The sequence below is a fragment of the Chelonoidis abingdonii genome, chromosome 22, assembly GCF_003597395.2.
Source record: "Chelonoidis abingdonii isolate Lonesome George chromosome 22, CheloAbing_2.0, whole genome shotgun sequence".
In the NCBI taxonomy this organism is placed as follows: Eukaryota; Metazoa; Chordata; order Testudines; family Testudinidae; genus Chelonoidis; species Chelonoidis abingdonii.
Window position 1 is genome coordinate 8674411 of NC_133790.1, and position 17342 is coordinate 8691752.

Sequence of the window (17342 nt, forward strand, 5' to 3'; positions counted from 1 at the left end):
CATAAAAATACTTGCAAAGTAGTAACTGTTTCTCCAGCAGACTAATTAAAGTAATTGTGCTACCTTTTATGATAGTGATATTTATTTAGTTTTCTGAATTGTTACTAGGCAATATTTCCCTGGAGAAGAGTATGCGAAAGAAGCCATGTGCTTGGCTTTTGGATCAAGGCTGGGAGGACATAATTCGCCTATCTGAGCTATTTCCTGAGGAGTTTGGGTCTCTTCCAGATGACGTGGAAAAAAATCCTGAAATATGGAAAGACGTAAGTGATTTTCTTAGTCTAGTTTCTATTCCCCCTCACCGCCCAATTAAATATTCAAACATGGGTCAACCTGTTAAAAATGTTTGAGGTGTCACTGGCTTTTCCTTTTAATTCCTTGACTGGATGTTTGTGGGGTAATTGCATGATCTACATAGAAACATGGAAATTGCAGTAGTCAGACCAGTCAGCCATTTAGTCTGCTGGTCTGTCTCCAACACTGGCCAGTATTAGATACTTCTGGGGAAAGTTCAAGAAACTGATACTGAACAGATCTGGAATAACCCCTACGCCTGGGGAGCTTTCTTCCTGACCCTAGGCAGTTTGTGACTGTCTTATGCCTTGAAGCATGAGGGTTTTAAATGTTTTAAAACATCTTCTCTTATGTAACTGTGGATGGTCTTGTTTTCCAGTTAAATGTCTAACATGAGATCCTGGCCCTAGTGACGTCAATGACAGTTTTGCCATTGACTTCAGCAGAGTCAGGATTTCACCTCTAATCATTTTTTAAATCGTATTTAATTGTTAGCTTTTACCACCTTTGGGAGTGAGTTCCACAGAGCAGTTTACGTGTTGTATAAAAAAGTATTTCCTTTTATCAGCTTTAAATTTGCTGCCTTTCAGTTTCACTGAATGTCCGTTTGTGCTTGCATTATGCGGGAGAATAAATAGGAACCTCCGATTCACCTTCTCTAGATCATCTATTACTGTCTTGAGCTTGTGACCTCATTTATTTGTAGCTTATGACAATTACCATAAAATGAAGGTATGAAGATGGTATTGGACAGACGTTTTATACTGAAAAAGTTGATTTTGGGCATTTATTTAATATTTTTTTCTAGTTTCTGATTTTTCTCTGATTCGTCTCTGTTTCCCCATGGCTGTTTCTCTTGTTGCAGTCCTGTTACCAGATTGACTTTGTCTTTCCTAATAAACTTGGTTGATTTGTCCAGCTCATCAACTGCAGCGTGGGGCATGGGTCACTTGCTGGTGGATTCTCTGCTTGAGGTCTTCAAACCACAATTTGAAGACTTCAATAACTCGGACATAGGTTGGGGGTTTTTATAGAAGTGGATGGGTAGGGTTCTGTGGCCTGCTTTTGCAGGAGGTCAGACTAGATGATCATATTGGTCCCTTCTGACCTATGACTCTATGAGTCATGTTCTCTACTGTATTTCCTTTCTCAGTGGTATGATCTGGATGCCCTGGAACAATCACCATTTCCCATGCAATACCAAAACAGTCTCACACATTTTCAGAAGCTGCTGCTTTTGCGGTGTTTCCGAGTAGACCGTGTATATCGCGCAGTGACTGACTATGTTACTCTGACAATGGATGAGAAGTAAGTTGCTGTCATACTTTTTTTTTATCCAGAATCTTTACACATTTTAAAAGAACAAAAAAAAGTCAGAGGTACCCTGAATCAATTGCTAAGCAGCTACCGCAAATTGATATTTCATGGACACAAACCTACATGTGAATGCAAAATGAATTGTGTTAGATTCTAACAAGCTTTTTTGACATGAGATCTTTGAAAAGTAAACAAAAAGCAGGTGGTAATTAATTGAAAAATCAGTTTAAAGTGGGGGAAAAAATATACAGAAGGTCTCCTGTCCAGTATTTCCTTACTGAGGTACATACATGTGGGGCAGATTTGCTCACAGGAGAAACTGATGATCCCTTGCTTTTATCCAGAGCCTTCCTGGGCTAATTCTAGTGCATAGCCATGTACATTTCTCCTTTCATTTAGCCTCACTGCATAGTTAAAGGGTCTGTAACAGACTGGATGGATTTTATTTTTCAAGAATTGCAAGTGTCCTATTTTAGCTGGTATTTATAACTTCGAGGACAAAAACATTTTTGGAGCTGCAGCTGTTTTAGGGGCAGTGTGATAATCCCTAGCTACTCTACCTGAAGATGTTAGCGCTTTGCTCATTTCACTTTATCTGAAATTAACTGTCCCTCTCATTATGCAAATCTTTGCCATTCGCTCTTCCTCCTACCAACACACCGTACCCCTAAACTGACAAGTATAATTATTTTGTACTTCCCATATATACAGTGCACAATATACGTGAGATCAGTAGATTTAACAAGAAATCCGTAGATTTAACTAGAAAAGTGCTATTAAAAGTATACATAAAATGGGCTGAGATCAGTTATACATCAAATGAGCTGAGATCAGTTATAATTAGATCTGCTGGAAAAAAATTTGATGGAACAGTTTTCCATCACAAAATGTAACTTTATCAGAATCTCTGACAGGAATGTGTCAATTTTCACAAAATTTGGAGGAGGTGGGGAGTTGAAACAAATTGTTTTGTGTTTCTTGGCTTATTTTGAGGATGTTGAAAAAATTTGTTTTGATAAAGGTAAACATATTTTGCTTCAAATTTATCATTTGGATTAATTTCATGTTTATAATAATTTTACTGTAATATTATAATATTTAATGTATATTATATTGTTTTGACATTATCAAAATGAAACATTTCATTGGCCCCATATCAAACATTTAAAAATATTTTATTCTGCAAGAAATTCTGATATTTTGTTTTGTTTCAGAATGAAAACAGATTTTGGCATGTTGGAATTTCTCACCGATTGGAAATTCCATTTTCTGACCAGCTCTGATTGTAATGTTTACACGACTTGGATACAGTACACAGCACTGATGTTGTATCACTTTGATCATTAAGGATCATGCCACACTTTTCATTAGGTCCAGTGTTAGCCCTGTGTCTGAGCCAATTGCCAGCTTCAGTGGTGATGTTCTTTCTCTGTAAATCCCCCTCCATGGTTTCAGTTGAACACAGTATTCCACTTACCAGCTTGTCCTAAGATACATACTGTTTCTATGATGACAGGTTTCAGTAGCAGCCGTGTTAGTCTGTATCCACAAAAAGAACAGGAGTACTTGTGGCACCTTAGAGACTAACAAATTTATTTCAGCATGACCTTTCGTGAGCTACAGCTCACTTCTTCAGATGCACGGAATGGAACACACAGACAGGAGATATTTATACATACATGAAAAGGCGGAAGTATGCATACCAACAGGAAGAGTCTAATCAATTGAGATGATAGCTCATCTCAATTGATTAGACTCTTCCTGTTGGTATGCATACTTCCATCTTTTCATGTTCTCTGTATGTATAAATATCTCCTTTCTGTGTGTTCCATTCTGTGCATCTGAAGAAGTGAGCTGTAGCTCACGAAAGCTCATGCTGAAATAAATTTGTTAGTCTCTAAGGTGCCACAAGTACTCCTGTTCTTTATACTGTTTCTATGTGTTGTTAAGTAACTGTCAAATTCCACAGGTGGCCATACTTCAGTAGTGTGTGATGTGATCCATAGATATAGTGTTTCAGTTAAAGGGCTCAATCCCACAACCTCAGTCCTCCTACATATAGTCCCTTTGTCTTCATTGAGACTCCATGTGAGGCATACACTGCATTGGCTGATGGGTTTGCAGGTTCAGGCCCTAAATTTGGACTGAACTTTGAGATCCTTTGAATTGAAGGGACTACAGAAAAGTCAGATTATCACTAATTTCCATTTGTGTGAATAGTTGCATAATTTGCCTACACAGGAAACGGAGATGAATAGCCCTTTGTCCCATTTCCAGATTAACTCTCCTAATAGATGGCATTTTAAATGTTTTGTGTAAATTAGTGTACCAATTTATTGTACTTCTCTCCCAGATATGTTCAGCCTCCTGTGATCAGCTTTGAAGCGATCTTCGAGCAGAGCACACCTAACTCGCCCATTGTTTTTATCCTAAGTCCTGGCTCTGACCCTGCCAGTGACCTCATGAAACTGGCTGATCGGACAGGCTTTGGAGGGAATCGCCTCAAGTTCCTTGCCATGGGACAAGGCCAAGAAAAGGTAACTTTGTTGTGACAAAGCACATGTCAGTGAGATGGCGTGTGTGCTGCCTTCAGTACATTATTTTGTGACTGCTGCAGATCTCATTTCTGACATTATGGGTCTGGCCATGCGTCTGTTCCAACAACACCTGGCTTTTGGGAAAGCTGTACTCTGTGTATTAGAAACAAAGCAATCTGGGTGGGGAATTGGCGTCCAGAGTAGGGCCCTAGGAGCAATCACTGTCTGTAAAATGAGAGCAGATATTGGTCTGGTCAGTTCATTTGCTGTTTGAGTAAAGATAGGTTCGGAATTGCATCCTGACCTGTAGCAAAAAAAAACAGTTGTGCTTGAAAAGATTCAGCTATGCAGGCTGTCAGATTTTAGTCAGTGTCCCTGCCTCTCCATCTCTTGATATGAATGTGGGAAAAGTCATCACGGCATATTGGTATTTGCAAAAAAAAAGACTCTGATCTGTGCTCTGTTTGTACCTTCGGTTGTTTCCCTGCTCTGTCATGGCTGGGGGATTTTCAAAAACACTCAGCATTTGGCTACTCTGCTATAATTTGAAATCATGGCAAAGCATGAGAGCTGCGTTAGACCAGTACTAAGCTCTTTTGAAAACCTCACTCCAATGACCCAAGCTTACTTCATTACCGTTTTCAAGTGTTCGAAAGTTTTGCGCTGTTTTTATTTTTAAAGCAGTTAATGAAATAGAAGAGCATCTCTCCCAGCACAAGGTATTCCTGGAAGACTCTGAGAATTGGGACAATGGCTTAATTGGACATTTTTGTTCCCCCCAGAGTGTGCCAAGAGAATTCTGCAAAAGAAAGAAAGAAAACGCTCTGTTTTCTTGCTATGAGGAAGCAGGTGGATACACTAAACCATTCAGAATCCCTGCACTTTCAGGGTCAAAGCAAGCTGTACTCATAGGCAGCTGTTTCTGTCTCATTGACACAGGTTGCACTACAGTTGCTGGAGAATGCAGTGGCTCGCGGACAGTGGTTAATGTTGCAGAATTGTCATCTTTTGGTGAAATGGCTGATTGATTTGGAGAAAGCATTGGAGAGAATTACTAAACCTCATCCAGACTTCCGCATGTGGCTGACTACTGACCCTACTCAGGGCTTTCCCATTGGAATACTTCAGAAGTCTTTAAAGGTACAGTACAGGGTGAAACACCAGCAGAAGGCATGACACACCACTCTTACTCATGACATGCCACTCTTATTCAGGGAAAACTGATTGCCCTTGGTGGGAGTTTGGCCTGAATACAGCATGCAGGATTGGGCCCTAAATGCTGTCTTTTTTCTTGGTAAGTAAGATCCTATTTTCATCCTCTGGTTTTCCAACTGGTGTGAAATAAGTTTAAGGGAAGTGTTCATCTGATGCTACCCTTAGGCACATATTTCATAATCAATCCCTGTCAGTAAAAGGGAACTTGTAAATGCTCTTTAGCCCCAAACACTACTGTGATGAGTGGGTTAGAAATATCCAGATACACAGAAATAGCTCCTATCAGTTCGCTAATGCTGAAAATGTAGAACTGAGGTCTGTGTCTAGCTGGACAACAGTGTCAATAGGGCAGATGTTCTGATGGGACAATTGTTTCCAGCTGCTACATAAGGCAGACGCATTTATCACAAGCAAGATGAGCTGATTATTTATAAATGGCAAACCAGAGATGATGTGCTAATGCTCCTTTTGTGATGACTATTTCTGTGGTTGTAAATCATTGCTGTGACAATAATTATTTTATCTGACAGATATTAGCGCAGCCAGGGGCAGTGCAAGGATGTTTTGCACCCTAGGCGAAACTTCCACCTTGCGTCCTCCCTTCCCCATCACGCTCCCGCCCTGAGGCATACCCTTCCCCCCACCCCCCCGCAGCAGCTCCCCTCCCCTTAGGCACCACAAGCCTGGGAGGTGGGAGAAGTGAAGCAGCGACAGCGTGCTCGGGGAGGAGGCGGGGCAGGGGTGAGCTGGCGTGGGGAGTTCCCCTGCATGCCCCCCCTTGCTGCAGGCGGCCCTCCTCGTGCTCCCCTGCCCCAGCTCCCTCTGCCTAAATGCTGGCAGCAACTGGGGTGGCCGAAGATCCGGCCACCATGGTCGCTGTCGAAGAAAATGGCCCCACCCAAATCCTAGCACCCTAGGCGACTGCCTAAGTCGCCTAAATGGTTGCACCGGCCCTGAGCGCAGCAGAGTGACACTTAGGCAACTGTCATTGATTCAGATATGTATTTTAATGTATCAATGACATCTTTAAAACATTCACCACCGGCAGTGCTTAATCCCAGATCTGCAAAAAATAGCTGTGTGTCTATCTTCAATTTAACACTGCAAATACCCTATCTGCGAGCACAACCGTGACTGTTGTAAGCACAAATTAGGGCTTCTGTCACATTTGAAACTCAAGCTAAGAAGCTATCTGTGCCTCAGTTTCACCACCTGCAAAATAGGGCTAATAATCCTTACCTTTCTCAGAAGAATGATGTAAGGCAACATTAATTAAAATCTGTAATATAAAATATTTGAATTTGATTTCAAAATACAATTAAATATACTTAATAAAGTATCACTATTGTTATATAACTGTTCTTTATATTTTTAGCATGACATGAAGAGCAAACATGTAACATCTGTAACTTTATTTAATAGTCTGCCAACTAATTGACAGTTTTTTGGGGTTTTTTTGCTAGGTTGTAACAGAACCACCGAATGGGCTGAAACTGAATATGAGAGCCACCTACTTCAAAATTCCCCACGAAGCCCTTGAGCAATGCCCCCATGGCGCATTCAAATCACTGGTCTATGTCTTGGCATTTTTCCATGCAGTGGTTCAGGAGAGAAGGAAGTTTGGGAAGATTGGCTGGAATGTACCATATGATTTTAATGAATCTGATTTCCAGGTAAGAAGCTAAAGCTAATGGCCCTTGAGTTTGCACAGGTTCCCTTTGCAAATACTGTTAAAAGGCGAATGGACAGACAGCGTAAGTTAGCGTGGTCCTCCTTTCCCTGTCATCACAGACACTGTAGACCCTTGAGTCTATAAGGTTACTTTTAGCCAGTATCAGGATTGCTGAGAATAAGAAGCCAGATTCCTGATCCAGCCTCTTTACACATCCCCCCCTGCTGGCTGTTGAGAGATTTATTTTTCATTTTCTTTTGAGGAAGACGTGATAATTAATGTACGAATTAGAACTGTGTGAAAACTAAATAAGTCTGTATCCTTGTCTGACTAATTTGTGCCTCTTCTCATCCAACATATTGTAATAACTGTTATTAGGTGTGCATGGAAATCCTGAATACGTACTTGACCAAAGCCTACCAGCAAAATGATGACAAAATTCCATGGGGCAGTCTCAAGTATCTCATTGGAGAGGTAAATCTGATTGTTAAGTAGCTCTGACGGTAAAATGGTATCATGTAAATAAGGACAGCACTTGCAAAAAGAGCTAGCTTATCTTCAAGCAAAGTGGGCTACGGTTCTCTCCTGGCTCTTTCAAGAAATCACTGTATGGCCCTGAGTAAGTCACTTAACCTCTTTGCCTCAGTGAAATAGGGACATAACATTTACCAATATCATGGAGGAGCTGGGAGTCTTAATTAATTCTTGATTAGAAAGCCCTTGGGCTCCTTGGTGAAAAGCACTTCTGTGAATAGCTGCAAAGAATTATCATTACAATAGGCCAGTGCTGGAGTGTGAACTATACAAAGGGATATTTACAAAGCTCCTGTAGTGTTGCAGCATTTCAGAGCTCTCTCTACACACTATGCATAGTTCAGTAACGCTGCTGAGGAAATTGAATTTTTTCATCTTTGGCCTTGACTACATGTGAGAGTTACAGCGCAATAAAGCCACCAACAGCGCTGTAACTCACTCTGCATCCACACTGGCAAGGCACATACAGCGCTGTATCTCCGTGGCTACAGTGCTGCTTGTACTCCACCTCCCCGAGAGGAATAAAGAGTATAGCGCTGCTGCTGCTGCACTGGGGCGCCAGTGTAAACAGGGAATAACCTTAGTACGCCGTGACTGACCTCTGGAAGCTTACCATAATCCTTTTAAGAGAAGGTTCCGCTCTTCGTTTTGTTGTGAACTCTGGGCTCCGGGAGCGAGAAACAAATGAACAGCTGCTGTTTGCTTTCAGTGAGTGACAGAGGGGTGAGGGAGGAGATCAGAACTTGCAAGGCAGGGCGCTGACACAGTGTTGGCTCCAAAATCCATTCTCTCTCTCCCCCTGCTCCCTGTCACGCTCCACACCCCCTCCCTTTTGAAAAGCACGTTGCAGCCACTTGAACACTGGGATGGCTGCCCATAATGCACCGCTCCCAATGCCGCTGCAAATACTGCAAATGTGGCCACAACAGTGCGCTGGCAGCTGTCAGTGTGGTCAGACTGCAGCGCTTTCCCTACTCAGCTGTACGAAGACAGGTTTAACTCCCAGCGCTGTACAGCTGCAAGTGTAGCCATACCCTTAGTGAGCTCTTGACCCTTTGTGGTCCTTGCAGTAATCAAGCTTGAGAGGACCATCCCTGCCATGCTCTTCACAATCTGGCAGTCGTCTCTAGACTCCCCCTAGTGTCCAAGCACTTCCTGCTTTTGCCCCATTAGGAGGAGTTACTGGAGGAGACAGGGTTTCCTCTCGGAGGGGCAGTATATAACAGCCAAAAATACTTTGATGTTTTCAAAAGTTTTAAAATCTACTTGTTGCAAGTAAGCATGTTATATAAAAATAGTTTCACCAATTTCTAGGTCATGTACGGTGGGCGTGCAATTGACAGCTTTGATCGTCGCATTCTGACCATATATATGGATGAGTATTTAGGGGATTTCATATTTGACACATTCCAACCATTCCATTTTTATAAAAATGAAGAGGTTGATTATAAAATCCCAGCAGGGAGTTCAAAGGATGACTTTGTTGGTAAGAAATGCATTTCCTTCCATACAAGTTAGTATTTAAAAATTCTACCTACACTTAGCTTTCCTTTCTGTATTCCTATTGTTATATAAGGGCTGTAGCAAACTTCAGCCATCCATTGTGTGCACTGATTGCAATGGTTTTATTCCCTTGGTTAAGGTGGCCAGCCGCTTGTAGATCTGCAAGTCCAGTGGTCAGATCATCACACATCTCTTTATAAAATCTTTAAGGTTTAAAAAGTAAAGAATGCATTAAAATTGTAAACCAAATACCCTTTACACAAGTAAATCTGGTAGCTGTATCTTAATACACTGCATTTTGACGAGCCGCATGTATTTTTGAGTTATAGAAGAGCTAGAGTCTCTACCACTTGCTAATACCCCAGAGGTGTTTGGTCTTCATCCCAATGCTGAAATTGGATACTATACACAAGCTGCTCGAGATATGTGGTCTCATCTTCTTGAGCTGCAACCTCAAACAGGTACGATTTTGTCACCTAGAATACAGTTCTTGCAAACAAAAAGTAAATCATGAATGTCTAAGACCTTGGTCTTGTAACTTCTTACACATGGGCAGCCTGTTGTGTTTGCATGGCCACCGACTTCAACATGGCTCCATGTGGGCACAGCAGGGTGTCTGTAGTGGGATGATCACCCCACTCCAGCCCTGGAAGGCCACGCCCCAATCAGGGCTCAGCTGACCCTTATAAGAGGGCAGTGGGCTAGGAGCAGAGTCAGTCTCTCTCTGCCACTAGAGAGTGAAAGGCCTGGCTGCTTAGGAGCTCACAGGGTACCCAGAGTGGAGCAGGGCTGGGGGAAGGCTCCAGCCCGGAAACCTCCCAGGCTGCAGGCCTTGTTAAAGGCCCAGAAGGGTACTGGGGTTGCAGAGGGCAGCAGGTCCAAATCCCCCTTGCCTGTGATGAGTGGCTTGTACATTGCAGTCTGCTCCAGTTACTGGGGGGTAAATGGTGACTGGCAGTAGCCTGATACTGAGGCGAGGTGGGGATAGTGGGTGGGGAGACCCAGATACTGTGGGCATACTGCCAGGGGGCAGCCCCCAAGAGAAAGGGGCACTGGGGTCCGGGAGGGACACGGGGGCCAGCGAAAGGCGAGACACTGGCCGGCAGAGGGCGCTCCAGAGGCTGGTGAGCTAATTCCCAGAGAGGCCAGCAGGGGGCGCTGCAGAGGTGAGCACTGCCCCATTACAAGAGTGGTGGAGAATGCAGGCATATGCAGAGACTGATACAGGGGGCAAGGGCAAGGACTGTTGGACTGTTTCCCGGAATCCAAGTGAAGGAACTGAAGGTGGAGAAATAAGTGGAAAGAGCTAATTCCCTGGACAACCATCAGGCAACTGCCAGTCACCATCTAGCCCCCAGTGTCACCGGGGCAGACTGCAGTGTACAAGCCACTCGTCACAGGCAAGGGGAGGTTTGGACCTGCTGCCTTGGCCTACCCCTGGGCTGCCCTCTGCAACCACAGTATCTTTCTGGGCCTTTAACAAGGCCTGCAGCCTAGGAGATTTCCAGGCCGGAGCTCCCCAGCTCCTCTGGCCTTCCCTCAGCCCTGCTCCACTCTAGGTACCGCGTGAGCTCCTAAGCAGCCAGGCCCTTCCCTCTCTAGAGGCAGAGAGAGACTGACTCTGCTCCTGACCCACTGCCCTCTTATAAGGGCCAGCTGAGCCCTGATTGGGGCATGGCCTTCCAGGGCCGGAGTGGGGTGATCACCCCACTACAGTGCCCGTGTACAGATGGTCTAGGAGAGAAACAAGAATCTGCTAGTATTAAAAATCTATAGGAAACATTTGAATTCATGTAATATTGAATTTAAACTAATAGAAAATGTAAAAGTTTAGTGCTGGCTAAACTGTTTTCATTATAGGGGAATCTGGCAGTGGAATTGGTCGAGATGAATATATTGGACAGGTTGCAAAGGACATAGAAAACAAGATGCCTCAAATATTTGATCTTGACCAGATAAGAAAGACTTTGGGAATAGAAATTTCACCAACAACAGTTGTGCTGTTGCAGGAATTGGAACGTTTTAACAAACTGATCATTCGTATGACAAGATCCCTGGCAGAACTACAAAGAGTAAGAATATTCAGTTTCAAAGGGAATCCTCCTCATTTAAATCTGTTGGGCTTTGAAATTCTTGAGTTCTGTCTCTGCAAATTCTCTCACCAGGCCTTGGCTGGGGAAGTTGGAATGAGCAGTGAACTGGATGAAGTGGCCCGGGCTCTCTTTAATGGACAGATCCCTAGCATCTGGAGAAAGCTGGCACCTGACACGCTAAAAACACTTGGAAATTGGATGATTTACTTTAGGAATAGGTATAACCAGTACACCTCCTGGGTGAGTAAGAGAACAGAGAAACCCTCTTCTGTATCTGCATTAGTTACTGCCCAAATTAGAGTCAGTCTATAGGATTCAACACCTAACACAAAATGGTTTAACTAAAAGCTATTTGAAATAAACCCATTCAGTTACAGTAGTGACACCATGCACAGCGTTACTGAAGCATTGCAGTGTGCTGATTAGATAAGATTCACTGGCCAATCTTTAGAGATGCTTAGCACCTGCAGCTTCCATTTAAAGTCAGTGACAGCTGCAGGTGCTTAGCACTGAACCCCCTATTTTTGAATGAGGAGCAGGCAGTTTCCTCATGGGACAGAGCAGTTCAGAATTGAAAGAGGTCTCTTGTGATTGATTCCAGGTTAATGAGGGCGAACCAAATGTTATGTGGCTCTCAGGACTACATATTCCCGAGTCTTATCTCACAGCTCTTGTTCAAGCCACCTGTAGGAAAAATGGCTGGCCGCTGGATCGCTCCACCCTGTATACACAAGTGACCCAGTATGGTACTGCAGAGGAAGTCACCGAGCGCCCTGGGCAAGGTAGCACTTTCCAATGCAGAGTTTGCAAAAGCAGTTGTTAATTGGGCTGCAAACACAATATTTGGCCATTTTATAAAGGTAATAAGCGTTAGTTTGTTTTAGCCTATGCCTTTGCAGACAAGAACTAGGATTTGTTTGTCACGCATGACCATTCAGTGGAAGGAACTGATGCCAAGGTATTCAGCAGGAATGGGAGTTAGGCTCTGTCCATATGTAAAATGCTACAGTGGCACAGCTGCAGCTACACTGCTGTAGCACTTCATTGTGGATGCCGCAGCAAAGGAAGAGGTTCTCCTGGCACTGTAGTAAATCTGCCTCCCTGAGAGGTGGTAGCTAGGGAATGGAAGAGTTCTTCAGTCAGCCTAGCACTGTCTGCCTGGGGACTTAGGTCAGCTTAACTACAGTGCTGAGGGGCATGGATTTTTCACACCCCTGAGCGATGTCACTGAGTTGTTTTAATTTTCTAGGGTAGCGCAGCCCTGAAAGGGACTGATGTTGAACATCACAACAGCTAACTTTTAGGTTCCTAGAAAATCACTAGGATTCACAAAGCCTGGGTTTGGGGCCTAGGCTCCCTGTACAATGAATGTGGGGAGACAGGCACCTAAGAATGGAAATCACAAAAAGCAGTACATTGAGCAGGGGCCGCCTGAGCTAGCCAGTGCCATCGGCAGAGGAGTGGGGTCTGTGCTAGGCCCCATCCCTAAGTCCAGGTAGCAGAGAAGCAGCTAGTGGTGTGCTCTATAGCTGGAAACCTCTTCTGGAGTCAGGTGCCTAAGGTATATATTGCAAGAAACAGAGGAGGACCCCCAGCCTCCTAACTTTTAGTCCAATAGTGAGGGTACTCACATGGGATGTGGGAGACCTCCAGTTCAAGTTCCCCCATGCCTGATTTGACCAGAAGTCTTCCACCTCTTAGGTGAGTGCCCTAACCACTGCACATAGGATAGCTTGATGTGGGGAGCTCCCTCAATTGTGTTCGTTGAAGCGATTGCACTTCATATAAATTATTAGCAAGTCACTGGCATAGAGGACTAGATGCTGGGTCTGTCAGGTGAGTGCCTTACCTACCAGCCTCATGCACTCGGTTCCATTTTCCTCTTTCATTATTTATACATAGTGGAACTACTTCGACAGGAGAGACTGAGGGAATCTGGACTAGCTCAGTGGTGAGGGCACTCATCTGAGAGGTGCCAGATCTCTGATCAAATTCCTAATCCCTGGGCTACAACTTATGAGGAAGATCCTCCTCCCCCCATAGTGTGTGGCGTTAGCTGACCTCTGAGCTTGCCTAGCTCAGGCCCTGCAGGCAAGATCAGTGGATTTTCTGGCTCACACTGGGGCCTAGGCATGTGGACACAGCAATGCACGGGCCCAGGGATGGATCCACAGGCAGTTAAGGACCTTTTATAAGAAAATCTTGGGCACTGAGTGAGTTTAGGCAGCAGTTGAGCAAGGGCTTAGTGAATGTGGGATTTTGGAACCTAAGTGCCTTTGCAAATATAGCTCTTAAGGGTTAGAACAGAGGGCTGGGAGTCAAGACTCCTGGGAGGCCTTTATTGCTTTGCTAGTAGCTTTCTTTTTGGCCTTAGGCAAGTAAACTCTCTACTTTAGCTTGCTCATCAGTAAAAATACCAGCCGACAGTAATGCTAAGGGTTTATTCATTAATATAAAAACCTTTGGACAGATTACTGCTAGGCTGTAGTTATCAGAACTGGTCAACAAATCTGGGAAAATATTTGCACATTTTTGTAGTTTCCTTTCTTTCAAAGTTTTCATTTTTCCAGTCTAATTATTAATTCATCAAAGACATAGGAAGTGCTGCATCAGTGCAGCCCAGGTGTCCATCACCTCCAATAGCCCTTCTTGGACTGAGTAATTTCCATATAGTACAAAGGTGTTGAGGTGCTACGAGGCACTAACATGCCCCAGGCACTTAGTGGCTGGTTTATGCCCTAAGGCTTGAGCGCCTTTATAAATGTTCAGCCTAGATAGTGTAAAGATATATTTAATTTTAAAAACTGCATGAAGTTGGCTTGTCTGATTCACAATAAGTAAACATAAGAGTCACTTACAGTATTTCAGTGCACTGAGGTTGCTGTAAACCTAGTGACAAGGTCTAGCTCATCCAGAGAGAATGTGCCTTACAACAGAAGAATCCTTTTAAAATGGATTCATTTAGCAAAATGTTGCTTTTCTACTTGCTGCAGGATGCTTTGTTTCTGGTCTATACCTGGAAGGAGCAGACTGGGACATTGAGAATTGTTGTCTTGCCCGAAGCAAACCCAAAGTCTTGACGATAGATTTACCTATTCTAAAGATAATTCCTATTGAATCACATCGGCTCAAACTACAGGTATGAACATCTTTCCTCAAGGACAGATTGATAGGCTCTCTCCTATTACCACAGGCAGAGCACATACAGATGGTGATTGTTTTAACAACAAAATAGCTTTAGAGATGAGTGTGTGTGAAATAGACAAGGCATCATTTCTGTCTTTCTTAATTAGATTTCTCTGGTGTTAGTTGCTATCAGTTGGTGACATTTAGTTTTGGACAATTAGGATTACTGTATGAAATGAAAATTGGGGAAGCTGATACATCCCTGTCCCCCTATCTGCCCCAGCCAGTGATTTAAATTAAGGCTGCCTTAGCATTACAGATTTAAGATTCTAATAGTGAATGCAAGCTTCTTATATCACCTTTACTAAAAGGCATAAGGGTTCAATCCTGCAAACCCTAATCCTTAAGGATCCTTATTCATGTGATTAGTTTGCAGAGTCATGAGCCCCTGTTGTACTTCAAACAATACCTGCTTTTCTCTTGTCTTTAGAACACATTCCGGACACCTGTGTACACAACCTCCATGAGAAGAAATGCTATGGGCATTGGCTTAGTTTTTGAAGCTGATCTTTCAACCGTAAAGCATATTTCCCACTGGGTGCTGCAAGGGGTCTGTCTCACTTTGAACTCTGACTGACACCTTAAACTGTCCATTTCCCACACCCAAAGTGCATTGGTGGATAGCTGAGAACAACTTATGAAGTCAAATTAAGCCAAGAAGCACAGGATCAAGTTTTTTGTGGCGCATGTTTTCAAGGGAATTTGCAGCAATTTTTCCTAAGACATTAAGATTTAGTAAATATAAGTTAAATTGCATGGTGCTTTGTGTTTAATTTTGTCTTCATATTTAAAGACTTTTAGCCATTTATGTCAAGTTGTATCTAACTTTTTCTGTACTTTTGAAAAATAAAGGTTCTTCGAGTGCTTGCTCATATTCATTCCAAGTAGGTGTGCGCGCGCCGCGTGCACGTTCGTCGGAAGAATTTTTCCCTAGCAACACCCAGCGGGTCGGCAGGCGCCCCCTGGCGTGGCGCCTTTGCGGCATCGTATATATGCCCCTGCCGACCCGGCCGCTCCTCAGTTCCTTCTTACCGCCCGTGTCGGTCGTTGGAACGTGGAGTGCGGCTTAGCTGACCTCCACATCCCTAGCGTTTCACTCGTTCTACCTAGTTCCCAGTTAGTTAGTGTTGTTTAGTAGTTGTTAATAGTTGATAAGTATAGTTGTTAAACATAGTTGTATATAGTTAGTGGGCTGAGGTATACTCCTCCTCGCCCACTCCGGGACCCGGGCTCATGCCTGGCTCTCCTGGCTTCAAGCAGTGCTCGGCCTGTCGTCGGCCGATGCCAACGGGAGACCCCCACGATCATTGCCTCAAGTGCCTGGGGGAATCCCATCTGACGGAGAAGTGCCGAATCTGCAAGTCCTTCAAATCGAGGACAAAAAAGGAGCGGGACTCCCGTTTGAAGCAGCTCCTTATGGAGGCCGCCCTGACCCCTGCAGTTCCGGCACCGACCGCACCGCAGTCCGCACCGAAAAGACCTTCTTCTTCGGCACCGGAGACGAGCGGTACCGCCACAGCACCGCAGCACCACAAGTCTCCATCTCAGAAGCCAGCCCGGCGGCGCTCACTTTCACCTGGGACGAAGAAGGCGAAGGCTCCTGCGGTCGCGACTCCAGCACCGCAGTCTGAGCCTGGAAAGCCGTGCCGGCAGGCGCCGCCATCTGCCTCGGCACTGGTGCTTCCCGCACCGTCGACTCTGGCCAGACAAGAGCCGTCGAGTCCGGTGCTTGATAGCTCCCCGGCACGTGCCGTGGTCGAGCTCACGATCCCGACCACGCCGGAAACCTTCACAACGGCAAGGGACCTGATAGCGCTCACTGAGCCTTCCCTGCCTCAGCCCCCGACACCGCCGGTGCGGGCTCTTCCATCTCTGGGAAAGCCAGCTATGCTCCAACCTCCATCTCTGGGAGCACAGGACAGGCACCAGTCTCGGTCGAGATCTCGGCACCGATCCCGCTCACGCCGTCGTTCGCCATCTCGACGCCGCTCGCAGTCCTGGCACCGATCCTACTCTCGGCGCCGGTCGTACTTGCGGCACCGGTCCAGGTCCCGATCTATAGACTGACGCTCGGCGCGTCGCTCTGGCTCTCGGCACTGCTCCCAACGGAGTCCATCGTACCGTCGGCGCACCCGATCCCGGTCGACCTCCCAGCACCGCGCTGGTCGTAGGTCCCGGTCCCGATCTCGGCAGCGGTTCGACTCCCGGCACCGACTGTCACTCGGCACCAGTCATACAGCCTATCTGCCCCGCCTTGGCCGTCTAGACACCCTTCAGGCTCCTCGCGGCCAGATAGCGTACTTTATGGGGAGGTGGTCCAAGATCCGGAACAGCCCCAGCAGTGGTCCTTCTGGACGCCTTGGGCTTACCATCAAGCCCAAGGCGATCCTCTCCCGACGTCAAGATCTACTGTTACGAGTCGAGTGCCAGAAGCCACCATCAGCGCCCCTCCTCCGGGAACCGATATTGCCGAGTCACAGGACTCGGAGGCCGCCCCAGAATCGAGCCATCCTCTGGAACAACAACCTGCAGAGGAGCCCCCGGTCCCCGGTCTCTCCTCCTCCTCCTCACCGGATGAGGCAGTGGCGGGCACTTTGACCTCTGGCCCGCCCCCTATTGACCTTCGCGCTCACCAGGATCTGCTCCGCAGAGTGGCGTTGAGCATCAACCTACAGGCAGAGGAGGTGCCAGAGGTCGAGGATCCTGTAGTGGACATCCTCTCGTCCGATACACCAACGAGGGTCGCCTTGCCCTTCATACGCACTATTCAGGCCAAAGCGGACTCTATTTGGCAGTCTCCGGCATCGATCCCTCCGACGGCCAGAGGCGTGGAGAGAAAGTACATGGTACCCTCTAAGGGGTACGACTACCTGTACACCCATCCTCCTCCATGCTCTCTGGTTGTCCAATCCGTGAACGAGAGGGAGCGTCATGGCCAGCCAGCCCCCGCCCCAAAATCGCGGGAGGCTAAACGTATGGACCTGCTGGGCC

The 17342-nt window shown here is 45.6% G+C and overlaps 1 protein-coding gene across 1 annotated transcript in view; it reads left to right on the forward strand.

Annotated features, from left to right (window-relative positions):
- Nucleotides 1–15090, forward strand: part of DNAH10 (dynein axonemal heavy chain 10) — a 121928-nt gene extending 106838 nt beyond the window's left edge. Inside the window, exons 67-79 of the mRNA XM_075059969.1 lie at nt 109–263; nt 1448–1602; nt 3965–4148; nt 5088–5288; nt 6827–7036; nt 7414–7509; nt 8884–9055; nt 9402–9533; nt 10933–11144; nt 11238–11405; nt 11767–11947; nt 14159–14304; nt 14782–15090. Coding sequence (XP_074916070.1) covers nt 109–263; nt 1448–1602; nt 3965–4148; nt 5088–5288; nt 6827–7036; nt 7414–7509; nt 8884–9055; nt 9402–9533; nt 10933–11144; nt 11238–11405; nt 11767–11947; nt 14159–14304; nt 14782–14928 — 2159 coding nt within the window. The 3' untranslated portion in view covers nt 14929–15090. The remainder of the gene's footprint in view (nt 1–108; nt 264–1447; nt 1603–3964; nt 4149–5087; nt 5289–6826; nt 7037–7413; nt 7510–8883; nt 9056–9401; nt 9534–10932; nt 11145–11237; nt 11406–11766; nt 11948–14158; nt 14305–14781) is intronic.
- Nucleotides 15091–17342: the final 2252 nt, after the last annotated feature.